Here is a 20,288-nt window from a genome sequence, read left to right on the forward strand (position 1 = left end):
TAGATTGCCCATATCCATTTACTACCTACGGGACCCCAGCAGTGTATGTAGGTCTGTGTGTTTGTATGCGTGTGTGTGTGTGTGTGTGTGTGTGTGTGTGTGTGTGTGCGTGTGTCGGAGGGGACTACCACAGATAAGAATACATATTACAAAGTATCATAATGAAGCTGCAGGATTCAACACAGTGCAGACAGTATAGCTCCAGCATGTAGGTGTGTCTGTCCTCCACCTGTGTAGGCGGTGTAAAAATGAAAATACAGCCCATAAAATGCAGCTAGCAGCGACTGTTTGTTTCTAGTGAAGGGTGTGTCTGTAAAAGAGGAGGTCTTCTAAGGCCAACCGAGTCTCCCCACCCTCCTAGTCTGCTCCCAAGCTACCCCATCCGTTTATAGAGTCTACTTCAATGAACATTTGTATCGTTTATGTATCAAATTTTTACCGTGTAACGACTTGTCAGGAATCTTCTCGAACTTTTCTACGCTGCACTGCACTGCGGAAACCATACAGGACGACCGGTATTTTAAACCAGAAGTACCAACCGCAGGAATCTTTTTTTTTTTTTTCTTTCTTTCTTTTTTCTGCTCCTCGGCTGCTTCCATAGCCGTTGAACTGCCCCCCGTTCGTGTGTCGAAGAAGCTCCGCGGGCTCGAGTTACATTTCGCAGCGATGTATCAAGCGGTGAGGAAGTTCGTGTTGACGGACTGTCAGTGTGCGGCGGCGGCGGCGGACGCGTCGAGCACATACGAGGAGCTGTTCGCCAAGTTGGACACCAACAAGGATGGGAAGGTGGATGTGGCCGAGCTCAAGGCGGGCCTCGCTGCCATGGGCATCGCGACCGGGAAGGGAGCAGCTCAGGTAGAGACAGGCAAAACATACAGGCGAATAAGAGCCGCATAAACTCAGCGAAATGCATTATATATAGTGAGAGAGAGAGAGAGAGAGAGAGAGAGAGAGAGAGAGAGAGAGAGAGAGACTAATGCTGATACTGTTTGTAGTGCAGGAAGGAGCTGAACAGGCAGCAGTCCAGATCCTCCAGGCACTGAAACACACACACACACACACACACACACACACTCATGCCTTTGTATTACTATACATGTTAGGACCTTCCCTGAACCTAAACTAAATTCAAATCCAAATGTTAACTCTTAACCCAAGTCCCAACCCTAAACTATCTTCAATCGTAACCCTTGTGTTAATCTAAACCCAGTCCTAATTCTAATCTTAACCCTAAACCCTGCAGTCCCAATCCTAAACTAGCTTCAATCGTAACCCTTGTGTTAATCGAAACCCAGTCCTAATTCTAATCTTAACCCTAAACCCTGCAGTCCCAATCCTAAACTAGCTTCAATCGTAACCCTTATGTTAATCGAAACCCAGTCCTAATTCTAATCTTAACCCTAAACCCTGCAGTCCCAATACCTAAACTAACTTCAATCGTAACCCCTTATGTTAATCTAAACCTAATCCTAATTCTAATTTTAACCCTGCAGTCCTAATCCCAAACTAGCCTGAAAATGTCCTCAATCCAGTCCAAAAAAATCAAAAGTCAAAAAACTGGTTCTTGCAAGAATAGCAACAAGCACACACACACACACACACACACACACACACACTGCTGATACAACTTTCTCCTCTTTTGGCATGCTGTTCTTTACTCTCATGCCAGTAAAGCCCATTGAACTGAAGCTGAGTTTGCACTGACATCTGGAGAAAGAGAGTGAGCCTGTTTGAGGGGGGTGGGGGGGGGCAAATGGCTTTCAACCCCTGGATTCTCTGATTCACTGTTTGTGTGCCAATTTCAGCAACTTCCCACTGCCATTGCAACACCCACTTTGCCTACATGGTTTGCGCGTCTACAACCGCCTCACAACTCCACTTTCAACATTGAGGCCCTCAGGCGTTTGTGCTCGACAGCAAGCAATCACCTGGGAGCTGATACGTCTCTCTGAATAATGGGGTTAGGGTTAGCAAGCTCAGGCTGGTAAACAAGATAGGAGTCAGAGTTGATCAATCAGAATTGTTTCAAAGTTCAAACGTGGAAGGCGAGGCTTTATTGTGGGCTGCGGACTCAAAGGGAGGGTCACACCTTTTTGTAAATGACATAATCTTGCGTTCCTCGCCCCCCATCGGTTAGTCTGATAAGTTTCAGGTATGAATTGGGGAAGAAGGTGAGGTGATTCTTCAGCACCTTTAGCCCAGTTCCTCAGGCCGCAGTGCTGATCAGGGTACAGCGGAACAGAAGCTCTCCCTATCCAGGCAGCTGTCTGATAATGACGCGGTAAAGAGGCAATAAAAGCGGGCATTGGCTGCTTTCGCAACAGTTTCGTTTGGCCAATAGTGTCCTCATTAATCACAGTGAACATGACAAGGCATGAGCTGGGAATTATAAGGTTCTATCTGACTTTTGTTTTAATCAAAATAGAGTTATCCACATATTCAGGGACTTTGAATGTTACTTTATGCTTGTGTGTTTTTTTGTAATGGGCATTTGGGGTTAAAATGTTTAAAAAGATACAAAGTGCATCAAATGTTTGATGCTCAGTAACACAAAGCCCCACTCCACTCAGATCATTCCTTATAACTCCAAGCTCAAGACTCATTAACAAGCAATGATCCCTTGGAATTGGCATGGTATTCAGTATAAGCAGCTTTTCTTTCTTTCATTGATCGCACGGTCCATGTGTTGCATCCATCCACATTACTCATATCCAATCACCACTTGACTTTTGTTACTCATCAGCAGCAACGTTGAGGCTCAGATTTCAGTTTATCTTGATAAGCACTGATCCGGAATCAGCACATTTTTATCTACCTATCACTAGTGGTGGAAGAAGTACTCAGATCTTTTACTTAAGTAAAAGTAGAAATACCACAGTATAAAAATACTCTCTTACAAGTAAAAGTCCTGCATTCAAAATGTTATTTAAGTAAAAGTATAAAAGTATTAGCATCAAAATGTACTTAAAGCAACAAAAGTACTCATTATGCAGAATGGCCCATTTCAGAATAATACAGTATATATTATATTATTGAATTATAATTATTGATGCATTAATGTGTAAGCATCACTTTAATGTTGCAGCTGGAAAAGGTGGGGCTGATTTCCACTACTTTATATACTGCTGGGTAGCTTACAGTAATCTATAATAATACATCACAATTTATTAGTTGATTATATTTTGTATTAATAATCTGAATCTGCAAAGTAACTAGTAACTTAAGTTATCAAATAAAGGTAGTGGAGTAAAAAGTACAATATTTCCCTCTGAAATGTAGTGGAGTAGAAGTATAAAGTAGCATCAAATGGTAATACTCAAGTAAAGTACAAGTACCTCAAAATTGTACTTAAGTACAGTATTCGAGTAAATGTACTTAGTTACTTTCCACCTCTGCCTATCACCCAGTGAGTCCACTGAATGCAGTTCTCTGATTAAGCAATTTCCATCCAACACATTAGGCTTAGCTAAGAATATATAATAAACTTTACAAAGAAGTAAAAAAAGCAAGGCAAGAATTTAGAAGCAAACCAAAGATAATGCATACAAGAACCTTACACAAAACAAAAATCTGTAAAAGTGAGTTTTAACAATGCACTCCACTGCAGCCTAGTGACTCTCTCTCTATATAGTATCTGATACTCTATGACATGAGGAAACCAATGTCTAGATTATGGACTGTTAATACTCTGTGGGACATTCTGTGTTTGTAGAAAATCGTGGCCTCCGGAGACAAAGACAAAGATGATGGACTCGACTTCAGTGAGTTCTCCAAGTACCTGAAGGAACACGAGAAGAAACTACGACTCACCTTCAAGAGCCTGGACAAGAATAACGATGGTACGGTGTCATCATGTTGACTAGCAACCATTGTGTTTACGGCTCTAATACTAGTACTAATCCTCAGGTTGATGTTTGGATTTAGACAAGAACTTAAATGCATGGTATTTTACTTTAATTCCCTCGATGAATAAGAAGCGTCCAAACCCCTGCATGTTTGTTTTCAACAGGCAGGATAGACTTCATGGAGGTTAAGCAATCGCTTGCCGATCTAGGAATGGACATCAGCAGGGAAGAGGCAGAGAAGATCCTTCAAAGGTATTTCTGCTGATTTTTTTTTTTGCAGCTGCTCTCACTTCACGGAAGCCTTTCCGGTCTGGTTTCTTAACCCTGTTCAGCCCTGAGACCGAAAAGTCCATGATCCTGAGCGACAAGTGAGAGAAAGCAGCTTGATGCATCAGATGTGGAAGGTGGGGACTGGTGTGTCGATGCACTACTGGCCCACAGAGCTTCCCTGCAGAGGGGCTGATAACCAATATGGTGTCTGGCTGGGGCCGGGAGCAGGGAGTGAAGGCACATGATAAAGAGCTGGCGAGTAAAATAGCAAGCGGACTGTCTGACTGGAGCTGCCAGTATATCTGACAAGAGACAGGTTTCTAGTCATGCTGAAGTTGAAGCCAAATTTGACCATGAAACAGAATTCATAGATTCTTATGAGCCTGTTTACATGGTCAAGTGTCTCTCAAAGGGTGAAACAAGAGAGCAAAGGCTTTAATATGTGATGTCATCTAGGGAAAATATCATTGTGTCGGACATATGGCTGCTACCAACCCGAATAACGTTGTTTATTACCGACTAAAGAAAAATGTTCGACATCAAAGTTCGGCAGCCTACTTTCATGGTGGGTTCTCATCCAATCAAATCACCTGTACCTGTTCTAAAACCCAACGTGGCTGCTGATTGGCTCGCTAGGTAACGACTCGCCACAGGCAGGAAAAACAAAAGTTTTCTCCAGGCGTCACCCCCGCCTTCATCTCTCGGCTTGCTCACCATAAGTACGCTACACAGCCGAAACTATATTTGAAAAAACATTACGGTAACAATGCGTAACGGTAACGGTGCAATATTTGTGACAATACCTTCTATGACTGACAACACTTTGAACGTGACGAAGCACGTAATACACACAATGAGGCAAAAGAACTGCACCATGTTTGACAAAAAAACAACCGCGACAAAAATGGCTTTTTTAAAACCATGTTAAACTGCGGGTTTACATAAATTCATAGAAAACGTGCCCTTGACGTTCTTGGAATGTATCTAAATGTAATTGGGATGAATTATGAAAATTATTAGGTAGCCAGCCAGTGCCAGAAGAAAAAGCGATACAACACATCCGAATTGATATTATCCAGTGAGAAAACGATACGAAATAAGATACAAAGATGCAAATGTAGTTACAATGACACAATGAAAAAAATACGACAGATTAAAAATTACCAATATAGCTAGTTAATTTTAGTGAAATAAACTATTAAATCGTGTTGCATGAGACTGATTATTTTTGAATTGCTTCGTGTAACAGTCGAGTTGCATGGAAATTATGTTTCATGCAATTTGCAACCTGCAACTAGTTCCATGAAAATTTCACCGTGTAAAGCCAGCCTAAGTACCTGCTGTATTTTGACGTAATTCTGATGTCCTGTCCATTTGAACTGCTGTTTAACACGCCAGTTTATGATCCCAGTGGGGAAAATCGGTTGCTATAGCAGGATTCAGTGAATAAAGAATTGAATATAAGCACACAATTATAATTGAGTTTGAATGTTTGAGTTTAAATGTTAATTCTTTTAGTCTGGATAACTAATGGCAATTAATTATATAGTCAAAAAAATTAGGCTATTGCATTTCATAACACGCTTTTATTCAACATAGGCAGGTACCAGTGTCAAATTCAAGGTTTTCAAATAATCCCCTTATCTCCCCTTAAGGGAAGATTTATGTTGTTATTGATTTAGTATTGAGAGGTAGAACTGTCTATACTGGAATTGGGGAGATACTAGTAGTGAGAGTGAAGATACAATTACAGTAGTCATCCTTATCCTTATTAAAGAACGTATAATTGGTCTAGTAAATTAAATTATAGCAGAATAAAACTATTTCTGAGTTTGCTGGGGACCCCTCGGGAACCCGCTCAAGGACCCCTGGTGGTCCCCGGACCCCACTGTGAGAACCACTGGTCTAGGAGACTGACGGTGTGATTTTATTTTTTTGGGATACAGATGCATTTTCTGGTTTGAAACTGATACAACTACAACACCAAACTCAATTGGATGGTGGCATTTCTCTTTGAAAAACCACCGGGGAAACCCAGTTCTAAGCAGCTTGATGGTTACAGAGCTGGCATATAAAACAGGAAGTGGCCATTCGTAAGTTTTGCATGTCGACAGAATATGGTGAATATGAATTGTAGCAAATATCGAATTAAGTTCTGAGCTCTGCATGTGTGTAACAACAACTTCCATTTGTCTTACTGGCTGGAGTGGGAAACATATATTTAGCACAAAAGAAGAAATGCATTCCTCCATTTCACTGTGGGATTTATTTGACTTTACCTCACCACCATCCCCTTTGTTAAACATGAACAACTGAGCGTCTGGTTATGATGACCTGGATCCTGTCACAACATACTAGTCTGCCCAGTACGGCAGGCCGGTTTAAGGCAGAACGATCTTCATTTGCATAAACAAAGTTTGCTGGAGCTAATCTAGTGCAGACAAACCAGGGCGAGCGAGAACTATAGAAAGAGAAGTAAAGCATGTTGGCAGTATGACTATGAGTCACACAGGAAGATTTGGGCGAAAAAACCGCAGAGAGCAATTAAAAACTGGCAAGGCAGCCGAGCTGACAGGGAGGAATGAAGTGAAAGATAGAGAGATGCACATGGAGGGCAGGAGGGGAAGGCGTAAGAGAAAAAGGAGGAGACTGAAAGAGGGAGAGAGAAAAATAAATTCCACATGTACTTCAGAATATTTTTAGAGATAGGTTTCGGTTCATTCAAGTATTTAAAATGAATGCCATCTCTGTGTAAAAATATTTTTTTGGCAGATTCTTGTATATTTTGTTTTGTTAATATTTTTTTTTGCAGCTGCTTATCAGGATTTCAGTTTTTATGATAGGAACTCTTTAAGATTCTCTGTCATGAATGGGGAAAGCATGGGTCATTAACCTGAGGGCTTCTCTCTCTCTCTCTCTCTCTCTCTCTCTCTCTCTCTCTCCCTCTCTGACTGAGTGGAAGTATGGTAGAACTTACAGGATGTGGAGGAGTGAGTGTGGGATTTGGAATGTCCTTCCTAATCCAATTGTCCGTTTCTGTACTCCAAACAGCCCCGGGTGTGTGTTTGTGCGCCACCAATAGATGTCCCCAGTTGTCTTCTTTCACACACGACTAAAACATAAAGCATCAGCAATCATTTCTTGCATTTCCTTATTTGACTCTCACCTTAATATCTCTCACCTTTTTTTTTTTTTTTTTTTGGTTTTCTGGCTTTATGTTTGCCCAAGAAAATAGAATGCCATTAGAAATCATTTTAAAACACAATGTGTGAATTTCTGCTTCCTCTCATTGCTGTGCAGTATCGACGTGGACGGCACCATGACTGTGGACTGGAATGAATGGAGGGAGCATTTCCTCTTCAACCCAGCCACCAACCTCCAGGAGATTATCCGCTACTGGAAGCACTCCACGGTAAGGGGAGGGCGTAAGTGAGTAATTATATATGTGTGTGTGTGTGTGTGTGTGTGTGTGTGAGAGAGGGAGAGAACAGAGCCATATTTGTGGCTTTTGTTATTCTGGATCACACGGATGTGAAGCTCACAGTGTCATCGGAGGCCAACGTTAATGTCTATGCAAGCTGGAACAGTCTTGGTTTCCTATATATACTGTATAACAGTGGTTCTCAACGTGGGGTCCGGGGACCACCAGGGGTCCTTGAGGGGGTTCCAGGGGGTCTCCAGCAAATTAAGTGTTAAACTTCACCATTCATTACTTCATTTACAAGAAGTTAACACAATTAGAGAATGCAGAAGAATGACTGTTTTGATCATAGTTTCACTGTTATCTCTTTGCCTACAATACAGATAGTCATGGAATTCTGGACAAAATCATATCTAACAATAAAAATATTCTCAGATTTGGGTCTGAGAGACAAAATCTCATCAAATGGTGGTCCATGGCCCTAATGTGGACTAAATCAGGGGTCCTTGATATGAAAAAGGTTGAGAATCACTGCTGTATAACACAATAGTAATTCAACCTATATCCAGTTCATGAAAGCTTTTACATTTGCTGTTCTAAAAACACCTACCCTGGGAAAAATCCTCTGGCGCACAGGAAGTGATGCGTTTTACGTTTCCGGGTTGTTTGGAATAAATAGAAGAAGAAGAACTCGGTAGTTAGCATGAGCAGTGATAGCCACCGTGACTGAACAGACAAAGAAGAGAGAAACTCAAACTGCATCAACAGAAAATCCAAGGAGAAAGACAAAGACACACTGTTTGATTGACATAAATAAAAGGCAAATTTCAAATTAATGATACAGAGAGAGAAGAATGTAAAAGAAAAGTCACAGAATAAAATAAAACGGATTGAATTAATATGTCTTTTGGCAGTGTTGTCTTGTAAAGATCTGTTATCCTGGTCCAGGCCAAGTACAGCTCTAACTACTCATTGAAGCAGAGCATCTTTATCTGAGATCTTGGAAGCCTAAATATCTCTCTTGGCTCAGGGAAAATGACCCTGGAATGGATAATCTTGGTGGACGAGTATTTGTTTGGCTTCCCGTATAAGAGATCTGTCACACATTATTAGCTTGCTGCCAGGCGCTTGGATACAAACATGCATTCTCAAATTCCTTCATGCCAAGGGGACTCATCAGGCTGGGGGGGAAATTGTCCCAGCAATTCTTTTTAAAGATATGATTTAGTTACATTTATTCTCTGTGATCAGCGGTGGGGGGATAGCGGTGAAGAAAATGAAAGCTATGATGAAAATAGCAATTTGTACGCATTCCGTTGTTATGGTAACTTCATATAAATGTTAGTCAGATCCAAATAAAATTATTCCATCATGTAGCTCTCTAGCAATGGTCCATTTTATCAGGCTGAATGATCACTCCCCATTTTAAAATAAAGGAGGGAAAAGAAGCTAAAACAACAACTTGTCATCCAAGCGGTGCCTTCAAGTTCCTTGAGTGTCCCCGCACCCACGTGTAAGAACCGCTGTACTGAAGGGGAAAGTTGTGAACGAGTGTCCTCGGCTGATAACTGGATTTGGCCCAGGACTTTGGCAACACCTCAGGAACCGCGTCAAAGGATCAGACTCATTCAGTACCCGGCCAAGGAGGGAGAGGAGAGGAGTATAGATACAGTGTGAAGACAAGTTAGCCTCCAAGTGCAGGACTGGTCCACGAAACGATGAGACAGCAGAAGTAATGCTCCATGCTGCAACCTTTACTTCAAAGGGAAGTGGCCTAGAAGTCACAATGAAGCAGACCGTAATGAAGCAACATTTAAAGACATAGATGATGACGATGGTGAGGGGTTTAGAGCTTTTTGACGCACATCAATAAATAAGACCAGGATCCTCCACAATGTTTCAGTCCTAAAACCTTTGCTGTAAGTTAAACCAACCAAGAACACTGAGGTGTGTTGAAGCCCTACTGTTTGAACTCAGAACTCAGTCCTCCAATGGGGATGGCTGACAATATTGAAATATACTGTGACGTGTTTTGTGACTGTTGTTGCATGCCAGATCCACAGCCAGCTCCAGTCAATGGGTAATCTCTGACGTTTGCCGTCTCTGATCACTGGCCCAACTATAGAGGTTAAGTAAACCCGCAGCTGCTAAACTAGGCAGAGATAAGCTAATTTCAGACTGTCCTAGGTGGGGGATTAGCTCGTCAGTGGCTTGGGACAGGAGGAAGTGAGTCTAGAGCGGGACGGGGCGGGACAGGAGAGAGGTCGCTGACTGGCTGGGATGAAGCATCATTGAGAGTGGAACAGTGGCCGGTGGCATCTTGTAATCTCCACCAGTATCTGCAGCACATCTAGCCGATGGGCATCGGCCCTCTGGCAGGCTTGGACCTACAGACCATCACCGGTGTAAAATTTAAACTTGGCACTTCATTATCCCATCCTCCACTGGAAAAGGATCCTGCTCAGCTGGCGAGTCGGGGCGTGTCAGTTTAGGAGCGAGTTCATACTGAGGGGCTACATCGCCCCGGATCGACCGCTCTGTCCGAGGCTTCAGATGGCCATGGCTCTGCTGCAGCCTCAGCAGCCGCAGCACGCGCACTGGTTTGTCCTTGACTTTGAAGATGATGGGGGCATCTATGAGGTGGAGGTGGAAATGGTAGGTCCGCTCCTCTGTTATTCAGCCTCTCAGTTCCGTTTGTCTGTTGTCCATGTTTGTCTGTGGTTTTAAAGCCCTGATTCAATGACTCCAAGTTTTGGAAGCAGTCTGGATGAAGGGAAGTTTTTGAATGAGCAGCAGTAGTTTTTTCCTTATAGTATTAGTCTTAATTCGTATTAATCTTAGTATATAGTATCAGTAGTCATAGTCCTATCTTCTAGTTGTATGACAGGAGGGACTGAAGTGTGTCAGAGTGCACAGGGCAATACATTTTGATAAACTGATCACTGATATTGCCGTATCAATACAGCTCTTAATATTAACTTTAACTGCTCTGTCTGGTGAAATGAGATTGCTGCTACGCTGCAAAGTGACAAAGAAAACACTTAATGCCCAATAATACCCCGCCATTATGTTAACGATGTTTTCATGATGTGCTTTGCAACGATGATGTAATTGTTTTCACAGCATGGACAGGTCTCATAGTTACGCAATATTTTGGATTAGGCCATGTCGAGTGTCAGGTCCTGCCAGGGATTAAGTTCAAGATGGAAGTGAGGCAAGTAGTTTTGAAGCTTAGCGTTTTCAAGGCAGGAGGAATTGTTTGGAAAATCCGTCAGTACCGTTCATGCAGGAAAAAGGCAGGGTGGAGGGCTGTCTGAAATAGTTCTACTCACATGTGTGCTTGTGTCCTGATTGAAGTTTGGGAGGTATTTAAAAAATCTCTACAGCTGCCATTCTATTCTATTCTATCGTGCCTAGGTGCTTGACATTGGTGACAGCCTCACGATCCCAGACGAGTTCACAGAGGAGGAGAAGACGACCGGTTTGTGGTGGAGGCAGCTGTCGGCGGGCGCCATGGCGGGCGCCGTGTCCCGCACGGGCACCGCCCCTCTGGACAGAATGAAGGTCTTCATGCAGGTGCGTCAAGACTGGTGTTTTGTCTCGGATGTCTGTCGGTCATAACCCTGGTTGTAATTGTAATTTAGATATTTATCATACTCCTTTATAATATGACAAAAAAAAGTGCAAAGGGTCTGTTTTGAACCCCATGAATTGAAATGACAAGGCATTTTTATTTGCAGGTGCATGCCTCTAAGAGCAACAAAATCAGCCTGGTTGGCGGTTTCAAGCAAATGTTAAAAGAAGGCGGCATGTCTTCTCTGTGGAGAGGAAACGGCATCAACGTCCTGAAGATCGCCCCTGAGACGGCCATTAAGTTCATGGCCTACGAACAGGTAAATCCATTTCCAATTCCCTAAACTGATTACAGTATACACCAAGGATTTCCTCTGGCCGGGGTGAAAAGGCCTCTGTGCCAGCATTTGCATGCGGAACACTAGTCTTTTATGCTGTCCAGTGCAAGGTTGATACACTACCATTCCACCTGAGGAGCATGCATTGATGAAATTTCCATTATCGCGAAAGACCATAAAATATTCAGCGTGTGATAATACTGAATGGAGTACCTACTGTACCAGTGTTTTCATAGCAATTAGATGGGTGGACCAGCTGCTAAGCTATAAATAGCCGTCACCTGAGGTAATGAATGCCTAGCTTTTCATCACCTCACTCAGTTGGTTGAGGGTTGGATGTACAGTTGGAAGTATTGGAGAGTAAACAAAGGTTTTTCTGTTGTCACAGTTTCATCGAGTCAAACGTTTCTCCACACAATACACAAACATCAATACTTTTTGTAGGTGTTTTAGGTCCGGACGACATTTCGGCTAATCTCTATAAACAGATATCTGCATATGAGACGTCGTCTCTCAACTCCGACTCCATTCTCACATCTCAAGTTGCTAATCGGACTGTAAACGATGACCGGCGCACGGAAGAGGAAGTCTTGGCCCGGATGTCCGCTGGCTACACCGGAAACCCTGAAATATTGGCTGTCGCCCCCAGAGTCTAATCGTCCTCAGACTGATAGACGATGGGTTCCGAGATTGTATTTATACTGTCAGTCAATAACACAAAATATGTAATAAGCTGAAGGGGAAGTGATTTTAGTTGAATGTTGGGTAATACTGTTGGGTAATCCTGAATCGACCGTCATTCACAGTATTCATGCCATGTTCCCGTTTCACTCTGTCTTGACAGTACAAGAAGCTGTTGTCCAGTGAGGGAGGGAAGGTCAAGACCCACGAGAGGTTCATGGCTGGATCGCTGGCCGGAGCCACGGCACAAACCGCCATCTACCCCATGGAGGTGAGGGGAGGGGGACATTTATATAGGTGTTATCTGTATTTGTGTGCATGTGTGTTCTGTTGTTATCTCTGAATGACAACAAAAATCAGTCCGCAACGGAGCCAACTTCCTTCTTGCTAACCCTGAGTTAGGCCACATCAAAGGTTCCTCCCGGACTCTTTTTTTAGTAAAAGTGCCAGGTGAGGAACAGCCTCCCTCATGATGTCCGTCAATGCAGGTGATGAAAACCAGGCTGACCCTGAGGAAGACCGGACAGTACTCTAGTATGTTCGACTGTGCCAAGAAAATCGTCAAGAAGGAAGGAGTGAAGGCTTTCTACAAGGGCTACGTCCCCAATATTCTGGGCATCATTCCCTACGCCGGGATAGATCTGGCAGTGTACGAGGTACGTTCAATGATTCTCATCTGGAAAATGTATATCTGAAGCATTGAGTGGCCACCTTACCTTGAAGAATTTCATTAGGATTGAGTTAGTGTCGGGTTCAATGGAGAGTTCTAGTTTCCCTGCCCCACCTCAATCCACCTCCTCTCCATCCCCACCAGAGCTTGAAGAATGCCTGGCTGTCCCGCTACGCCAAAGACACAGCCAACCCCGGGATTTTGGTGCTGCTGGGCTGCGGCACCATCTCCAGCACCTGCGGCCAGCTGGCCAGCTACCCTCTGGCTCTGGTCCGCACCCGGATGCAGGCTCAAGGTAAGAGACCGCAACCAAGTCCTAGTCACTGAGGACGATTTTCTTCAAATTTCAAGAAAGTTTTCCACGGCAAATAAGTCATGGGCCTGTTTCTGGTGTGTCCCCTTACAACAAAAGGTCTTGGTCTTGTTTATTAAAACTGTTTTTTAACTCCCCGTTTCCTCAGCTTCTGTCGAGGGCTCGGAGCAGCTGTCAATGAACCAGATGGTGAAGAAGATCGTGGAAAAGGAAGGCTTCTTTGGACTTTACCGCGGCATCCTGCCCAACTTCATGAAAGTCATACCGGCCGTCAGCATTAGCTACGTGGTGTATGAATACATGCGGTCCGGCCTAGGTATTCAAAAGTAGGGGAGCGGAGTCATCTGCGACAGTCATCTGCGTGTATCTGTGAGCGTGCGAGAGGAATGTGCACCAACTTTATTTTCAGAAACTTTTCCTTTCTAATGTACCGGGGGAATTGGCATGTAAAGAACTTGTTTACTCCAAAGCCTGGAGTTTGGCTGCTGCAGATGGAGCCATTGTAGAAGTCTCACCTTTTTAATGTGATTGCAGGATTTAGCTTGCACTGTTTCCTGATTCCCAAGAGGAATTGGTCTGTAAATCCTGCAGTACGAATACAGGACTGATCCAGGATAGGGGGACTTCTACAATGTTTACCACTGTATGGTGTTTTGTCCAAACTTTGCACTGACAACTGCACTCATTTCTTTTACTGCACTGTCAGTCTTAGGGCAGGGTTTGGGTTTAACTGATTTTAAATTTAATTGAGGAAGTGGATATTCTTCATTATTTGAAAAGCAAAAACAATTGCAAACAAATAGCGGAAAAAAAACCAAATGGTGGTTTAATTTTGATTGAATAGAAATGCCAGTGTTTCTGTCAGTCCTCAAATACCATTACATGTTCAATATGGGTCCTGTTGTCTCACTTTCACCAGGGACAGGTCACATGGGCAAAAAGATTGCACTTTTCCCAATATATAATGAGCAAATAACAAGGGTAAAATGTCAGTTTTATTTAACTGTTTCTGATTTATCCTTATCATCAAAAGGAATAGAGACATTTAAAGGTTTAGTCGGTTATTTCAATATTTCATTTGGCACGATGGGAAAAACATGTTTATGTTGGCACTTCAGTTAACCAAGAAACCACTCAGACCCATAACAGACCCCCAAAAAATGTCCCAATATTCATTTATTTCCAGATATTCCTCTAGCTTGATACAGTCTACCAAACTATTCATTGTGTATAAGAGGTCCCTAGTGAGTGGGGAGTTGTTTCATATTAGAAATCTGAGGAAACTAAGTGCAATATGTCCTGTAAGGGTTGGGTTTCACCTGAGTGCCGCCGGTTCCGAGGAAGATTCTCAGTTTAACAGGACATTTTATTATTTTTTTGCACATTTTCAGTGGACAGGGGAATACGTGCCTTATGTGATTTTTCTCAGATATCTGTGGAGCGCTCCACCATCCTATACCTCTTGCCTTTCTTTCCAAAGTTTTGTTAATCGGTTACTGGCGTTTACGGTAATAAAAGCATTTTAATACACACGTGAGTGGAATTGAGTTCTTTTACTTTAAGTGCTATAACATGATCTCATAGAGTCTTGAATAATTACATATCTGCTTGGCCTTTTTTTTTAGCTTTCAGGCAAGTCATGTGTGTATGCGGTCGACACTTGAGGCCCTAAGCACAGATTACTCCAATTTAGATCTTATGTAATTCCTGTTCCCCAATGATGTCAACCCTTGTGCCTTGAGCCGTCTGATCCTGGCCATTTAAAAGGACACAGTGGTAGCGTGTAACTACGGCTGCGCTAATTTTCAGCATCACATAGTCAGGCATGTGATGAGGACGACACAAATGTGAAGGAAATCGAAGAAGAGAAAAGAAAAAAAAAAACTTTCCAGCTGTCCCGTTCTGCAAAACTCAAAATTTACTAAGGGTCAAAAGAAAGCAAGTCATTGAAAGGTATGACTGCATTTATTTGATGTAATTCAGAATGAACTTGTGCCACCATATGATGAGGACAACGGACAAAATAAGGGCAGATGAAGAAGAAACGAACGGAAGTTGAGTGTCAAATAAACCCGGAAACCTATGAAATCACATCTGCCCACCGTTTTCCTAGTGTTTGTCCGTCTAAAACTTGGAACAGGGAATTCATTTCATTGCATCCTGCTTATGTGAGCACATTACCACATGAAACAATGCAAATTTATTCCATTCTCGCTTTACAGAAGCCATATAGATTAATGACTAGACGGGGCTGTGATCAGGACAGGGCCAGGAATCTCCAACCTCAAGAAATGACTGGGGTTTTGACGGACTACCCCCCCTTTGTCCACCTTGACCGTTTTAAATATTTCGGATTCTATGTATCTGAGAAAAGCATCTTCTCCGGGTACAGTCCGTTCATTATGAGCGTGCCAACCAGCGAGAAAAAAGCCACGGCGGTCAGGACGGAGCGCAGGGCTTTGAACCAGCTGGGGTAGGTGGGCAGCAGAGCGAGATCGTAGTGCAGCGAGATCCCCAGTCCCATGATCACCATGGTGGCCGCCGGAGCGATGCTGTCCCCGAGCAGCATGGCCACCCAGGCCAGCAGGGAGGGAACCACGCCGTTGGCCAGGTTGATCCAGTCCGGTTTGGCCGGGCTGCTCTCGGGAAGCGCGAATCCCCAGCGCGCCCCGCCCAGGAAGGAGACGATGGCGGCGCCGTAGGCCACCTGGGCGTAGGCCAACTCCGGGAAGTAGGTCTCGGTCACGGCCATGAGCAGAGGAGGGGCGGCGAAGGGCACGAGCCCCGCGAGGCCCAGGTACAGCGCCGGTTTGGGGGTCTTGCCCAAGTCCTTCATGTCGTAGCGCAGCAGGTCCAGCTCTCTGGGAGGAGGCTCCGGCTGATTCCGCTTCTTCGGCCTCACGGCGGAAGTGTGGAGACGCCGGGTCCGGCTCCTCCGGAAGAGCTCGGGTCTCGCCGAACCCAAGAAAGCAAGAGTCTGGCTCTTTGCTGATCCAGCGTCTCTGTCTGTAGAGGGCAGCCTGGCTGAGGAGGCCCAGCAAGGGTGCAGGCAGCTGGATCCACCATCAGATGCCCGGGCCAAGGCGGATAACCAGGAGCTTTGTGGAGGACTGGCCCAGTGGCATACCTTAAAAAGAAAAATTCAATTAAAATGCCCTTTTATTGGGATTATGAAAAGCATAATGGGGGGAGCAGGAAAGCAACAGATTACCCATTAGAAAAGGATCGGAGCTGTGATATTATATATAGATATTATGCAAATACACATTTATTACACTTATCAAAAAAAAAACCCTAGGCCTAAATCAAGCAATTTCATAAAGATGAACAGCACTTACCTTCCGGGCAGTAACAGTGTTTCTCCTAAATATAACAGAGAGCATCTGATGAAAGAGGTAAACAGAGGTCAGGTTAGCCAGAGGATAACTATCACATTTACACCTGACTTCCCAATCCAATGCATATACAGTGCTGTGAAAAAGGTTTCAGTTTTTGACTATGACCTGTACAATGTTGTCTATTGCACCAAAGTAATAAGACAATTCTAGAGCTGCAACGATTAATCGATTAATCGAATAGTTGTCAACTATTAAATTAATCGCCAACTATTTTGATAATCGATTAATCGGTTTGAGTAATTTTTTAAGAAAAATAAGTCAAAATTCTCTGATTCCAGCTTCTTAAATGTGAATATTTTCTGGTTTCTTTACTCCTCTATGACAGTAAACTGAATATCTTTGGGTTGTGGACAAAACAAGACATTTGAGGACGTCATCTTGGGCTTTGGGAAACACTGATCCACATTTTTCACCATTTTCTGACATTTTATAGACCAAACAACTAATCGATTAATCGAGAAAATAATCGACAGATTAATCGACAATGAAAATAATCGTTAGTTGCAGCCCTAGACAATTCTATATATTTTTATGAAGTTTCCAAAATTAAGATAAATGAAAAATAGGGTGTGCCAAAGTAAGTACACCCCTTGTTTCATTAGAGCTACATAGTGTCACTGACAAATATTTGATCAAGATTTCATATCTTATGCTGCTCATATGTCATCTTCAGGCTGTAGCTATAGGTATTAAACATTATTTGCCATTCAAATTTGTAAATTATTTGACAGCTTTAGTTACTTTTCAGATGGAGATTTGACACAATGGATAATATAACAAGCTTTTTAAATACAACACATTGTTAAAGATGAAACCAGTGGTTTCCAACCTTTTTGGCTTTTGACGTCTTACAAAAAGCAGTGTGGTTTCATTTCAATAAATGTTCAAATGATCCAATATTTCAGCAAAAATCAAAGATTAGAGAAAATGTCCAAAAACTGAAAACAGATTTGTGTATCAGAACTTTGTTTTTTCTTCTTTCCTCTCCCATTAATCATCTCATGACCCCTCAGATTTATCTGGTGACCCTTTGGAGGGGCCCGACCCCTAGGTTGGGAACCACTGGACTAAAGTAGCTAACTGTATATAAAGTAGTTCAAACTAGCTCCACCTCCAGCAGCTGCTTACACACTGATGCTTCAGTATTAATAATCTAATGATGTCATATATAATAAAATATCAGAGGGACCAAACCACTACTTTTACTTTAATACTTTAACTACATTTTGCTGCTAATACTTATGTACTTTTACTTAAGTAGGATTTTTCATGCAGGACTTTTACTTGTAATGGAGTATTTTTACATTGCTGTATTGGTACTTTTACTTGAGTAAAGGATCAGAGTACTTCTTCCACCACTGGTTCAGCGTCTTGCTCATAGACACTTCAGCCGGGTGGAGGCTTGCTGACATGGGGTCTTGAACCAAACCAGCCTCCCTTCACTCATCAACACCTGTGTTCAAATCTATAAATAATGTAGATTCATCTTTCAGCTGCGTTGAAATGTGAATATCAGGTGTCAAAGGGTTCAGCTGGATATTACAGGACAACAACGTCCAGCTCAGGCCTGAACTACAGAAAATAAATTAACGTAAATGAATTTAATGTAACTGACATAAGGTGTCTCACTTGTTCTTAGTGTTGCACTGCACACATTGGCTAGGTGAGGCAACACAGACACAACAATACCGCCGACAGACAGCTAAGAGAAAGATACACACACATACTATTACAAAATATAATTGTATTCTTACCTTGGTTTCAAGTTGGACGCCTCATAATTTGTTAAACACTGTTAATAATCCCTGGGGTCAACCGCTATCACCCTGTGCTAGAAACAAGTGTGTACATGTACGCGGTTTATTCCTTCCGTGTTCGCGAAGAAGCATCTGCACCTGGAACTTTAGTTCCACTTGTATACTCTAATAATTTGTATGGAAATTACGACGTCTTCTACAAAAATCTGCATGCGTGAATGTATGTGTTAACAATAAGCAGTGATGTTATTTTGCTCTTAACGCAATGATTTAAATGTATTTATTTTTTTTAGCATCACGGATGACACTCGGCCATTGATTTGCAGGACTGATGAGTGCATCGTTCAGTCAAACCTCACTATAATGGCTGTAAAATGATAATATAATAATATAATAATATAATACAATACTGCCAAAAGTGGATACTAACGAAATACATGATATTTTTTTTTTTACATTCAAAAGATACAGAACAGAACATAGCCTAAATCAAATTGCAACCTTGAATACACAGAAGCACACGATTTAGGATTTTATTCATTGTACATCATTGTGTACAGGTAATACCTCATACAGGGTGAGTTGAGGCACAGTTCCCTGCCCCTCTCCCCCCATCAGATTCACCCTGACAGAACACAGTACAGCCAAATGCCCAAGAGGGGGCAGTCATGCAACACTAAATACTTTTGCTTGGTCTGGAAAGAGAAACCACTGCATCTTATATAGATGCAGAAATATATTATAGATATAGAAAATTATATTTTTCTGTGATAGTTGATAAAAACATGTGAAGCGATGGCATGATCCTATCCTGTCTCATGGTCCCATCTGGGTCCCAAATGGGTAACTTTCTCAATTAGAGCTCAGTCATTTCCCAAATTACAGTGTTGTTAGACTGTATACACATAGTAAATAATGAGTTATGCAAAAACTTATAACAATAGCAGAGATAAAGAAAGAGCTACAAATGTCATCCTCTGAAAGCAGAATCAATACAGGAAGAACCGCAGCTCCAAGGATCTGACAGCGGTAGGAAGCGCTCAGACTGCTCCTTCACTCTGAAAGACAAATTATATCAATTTTTTACTTGCAAAATATAATTCACTGCAGTTTACTTATACCAAGCTTCAAGATATAAACAGGGATAGAATTCATTGGATTCCTTATTTTGCCACCGAAAATCTATCGATCAGATCTGAAATTAAATGGGCAATTTATTTAAATTCACAATCTGGCAGGGGCCTCCCGGATTTTGTAGTCACTAGTGCACATTTAGTTGTTGTTTTTTCATTATTACTGCCTGCAGCCTCAATTCAACATTATTTCAAAAGACATAACTAAATTTCATGTCTATTATCTCACGGTGAAAAAACCTTTGTGTAATCACCTATTGTTTCTGGCATCTCAATTTGATTACTTTATTTTTTAGCAACTGTAATGGATTAGAGCTACTAATTTTACAGATTACCGTAAACCCATTACATAAAATCCATTACTTCCATGCCTAAGATATCAGTGATATTAAGTGACGTATGCTGAAGTCACAGTTCACCCCCAGCCAATTCAACTCAAAAACAGACTGAACTAAACTACTAACTAAACTAAACTAAACTTATTAAATAAACTAAACTTATTAAATAAACTTAACTACTTAACTAAACTGAACTAAACAAAATCTAACTTAATTTTAACTAGGCTACTAAACTAAACTTAACTACTTAACTAAATTAAACTACTTAACTAAACTAAACTAAACTTAACTACTTAACTAAGCTAAACTAAACTTAACTACTTAACTAAGCTAAACGTAACTTAACTACTTAACTAAACTAAACTAAACTAAACTAAACTACTTAACTAAGCTAAACTAACTTAGCTTAACAACTAAACTAAACTAAACTACTTACCTAAACTAAACTAAACTAAACTAAACTATCTACCTAAACTAAAACTTAACTTAACTTAACTACTAAACTAAACTAAACTAAACTAAACTAAACTAAACTAAACTAAACTACTTAA

The 20,288-nt window shown here is 41.9% G+C and overlaps 2 protein-coding genes across 3 annotated transcripts; one reads left to right on the forward strand and one right to left on the reverse strand.

The window, feature by feature from the left end:
- Nucleotides 1-367: 367 nt before the first annotated feature.
- Nucleotides 368-14,641, forward strand: LOC139662754 (mitochondrial adenyl nucleotide antiporter SLC25A24). 2 transcript variants are annotated; one of them, XM_071541459.1, is made up of 10 exons: nucleotides 368-849; nucleotides 3,713-3,839; nucleotides 4,010-4,097; nucleotides 7,416-7,527; nucleotides 10,954-11,112; nucleotides 11,277-11,429; nucleotides 12,292-12,399; nucleotides 12,617-12,784; nucleotides 12,943-13,093; nucleotides 13,260-14,641. In XM_071541459.1, the coding sequence occupies exons 1-10, from the start codon at nucleotides 667-669 to the stop codon at nucleotides 13,439-13,441; spliced, it is 1,431 nt and encodes a 476-aa protein (XP_071397560.1). In that variant the 5' UTR covers nucleotides 368-666; the 3' UTR covers nucleotides 13,442-14,641. The 2 variants fall into 2 exon arrangements, with proteins under 2 accessions (XP_071397560.1, XP_071397561.1); XM_071541460.1 differs by having other exon boundaries at nucleotides 665-855.
- On the reverse strand, nucleotides 14,476-18,375 carry LOC139662757 (transmembrane protein 69-like). Its single transcript, XM_071541465.1, has 3 exons — nucleotides 18,264-18,375; nucleotides 16,450-16,494; nucleotides 14,476-16,238 (listed from the first exon to the last, which is right to left on the reverse strand). The coding sequence occupies exons 2-3, from the start codon at nucleotides 16,492-16,494 to the stop codon at nucleotides 15,468-15,470; spliced, it is 816 nt and encodes a 271-aa protein (XP_071397566.1). The 5' UTR covers nucleotides 18,264-18,375; the 3' UTR covers nucleotides 14,476-15,467.
- Nucleotides 18,376-20,288: the final 1,913 nt, after the last annotated feature.

Source organism: Centroberyx affinis, unplaced genomic scaffold (genome assembly GCF_046629955.1).
Source record: "Centroberyx affinis isolate AG114_WGS23_722 - 3 ecotype Tasmania unplaced genomic scaffold, CSIRO-AGI_Caff_v1 ptg003886l_1, whole genome shotgun sequence".
Taxonomy (NCBI): domain Eukaryota; kingdom Metazoa; phylum Chordata; class Actinopteri; order Beryciformes; family Berycidae; genus Centroberyx; species Centroberyx affinis.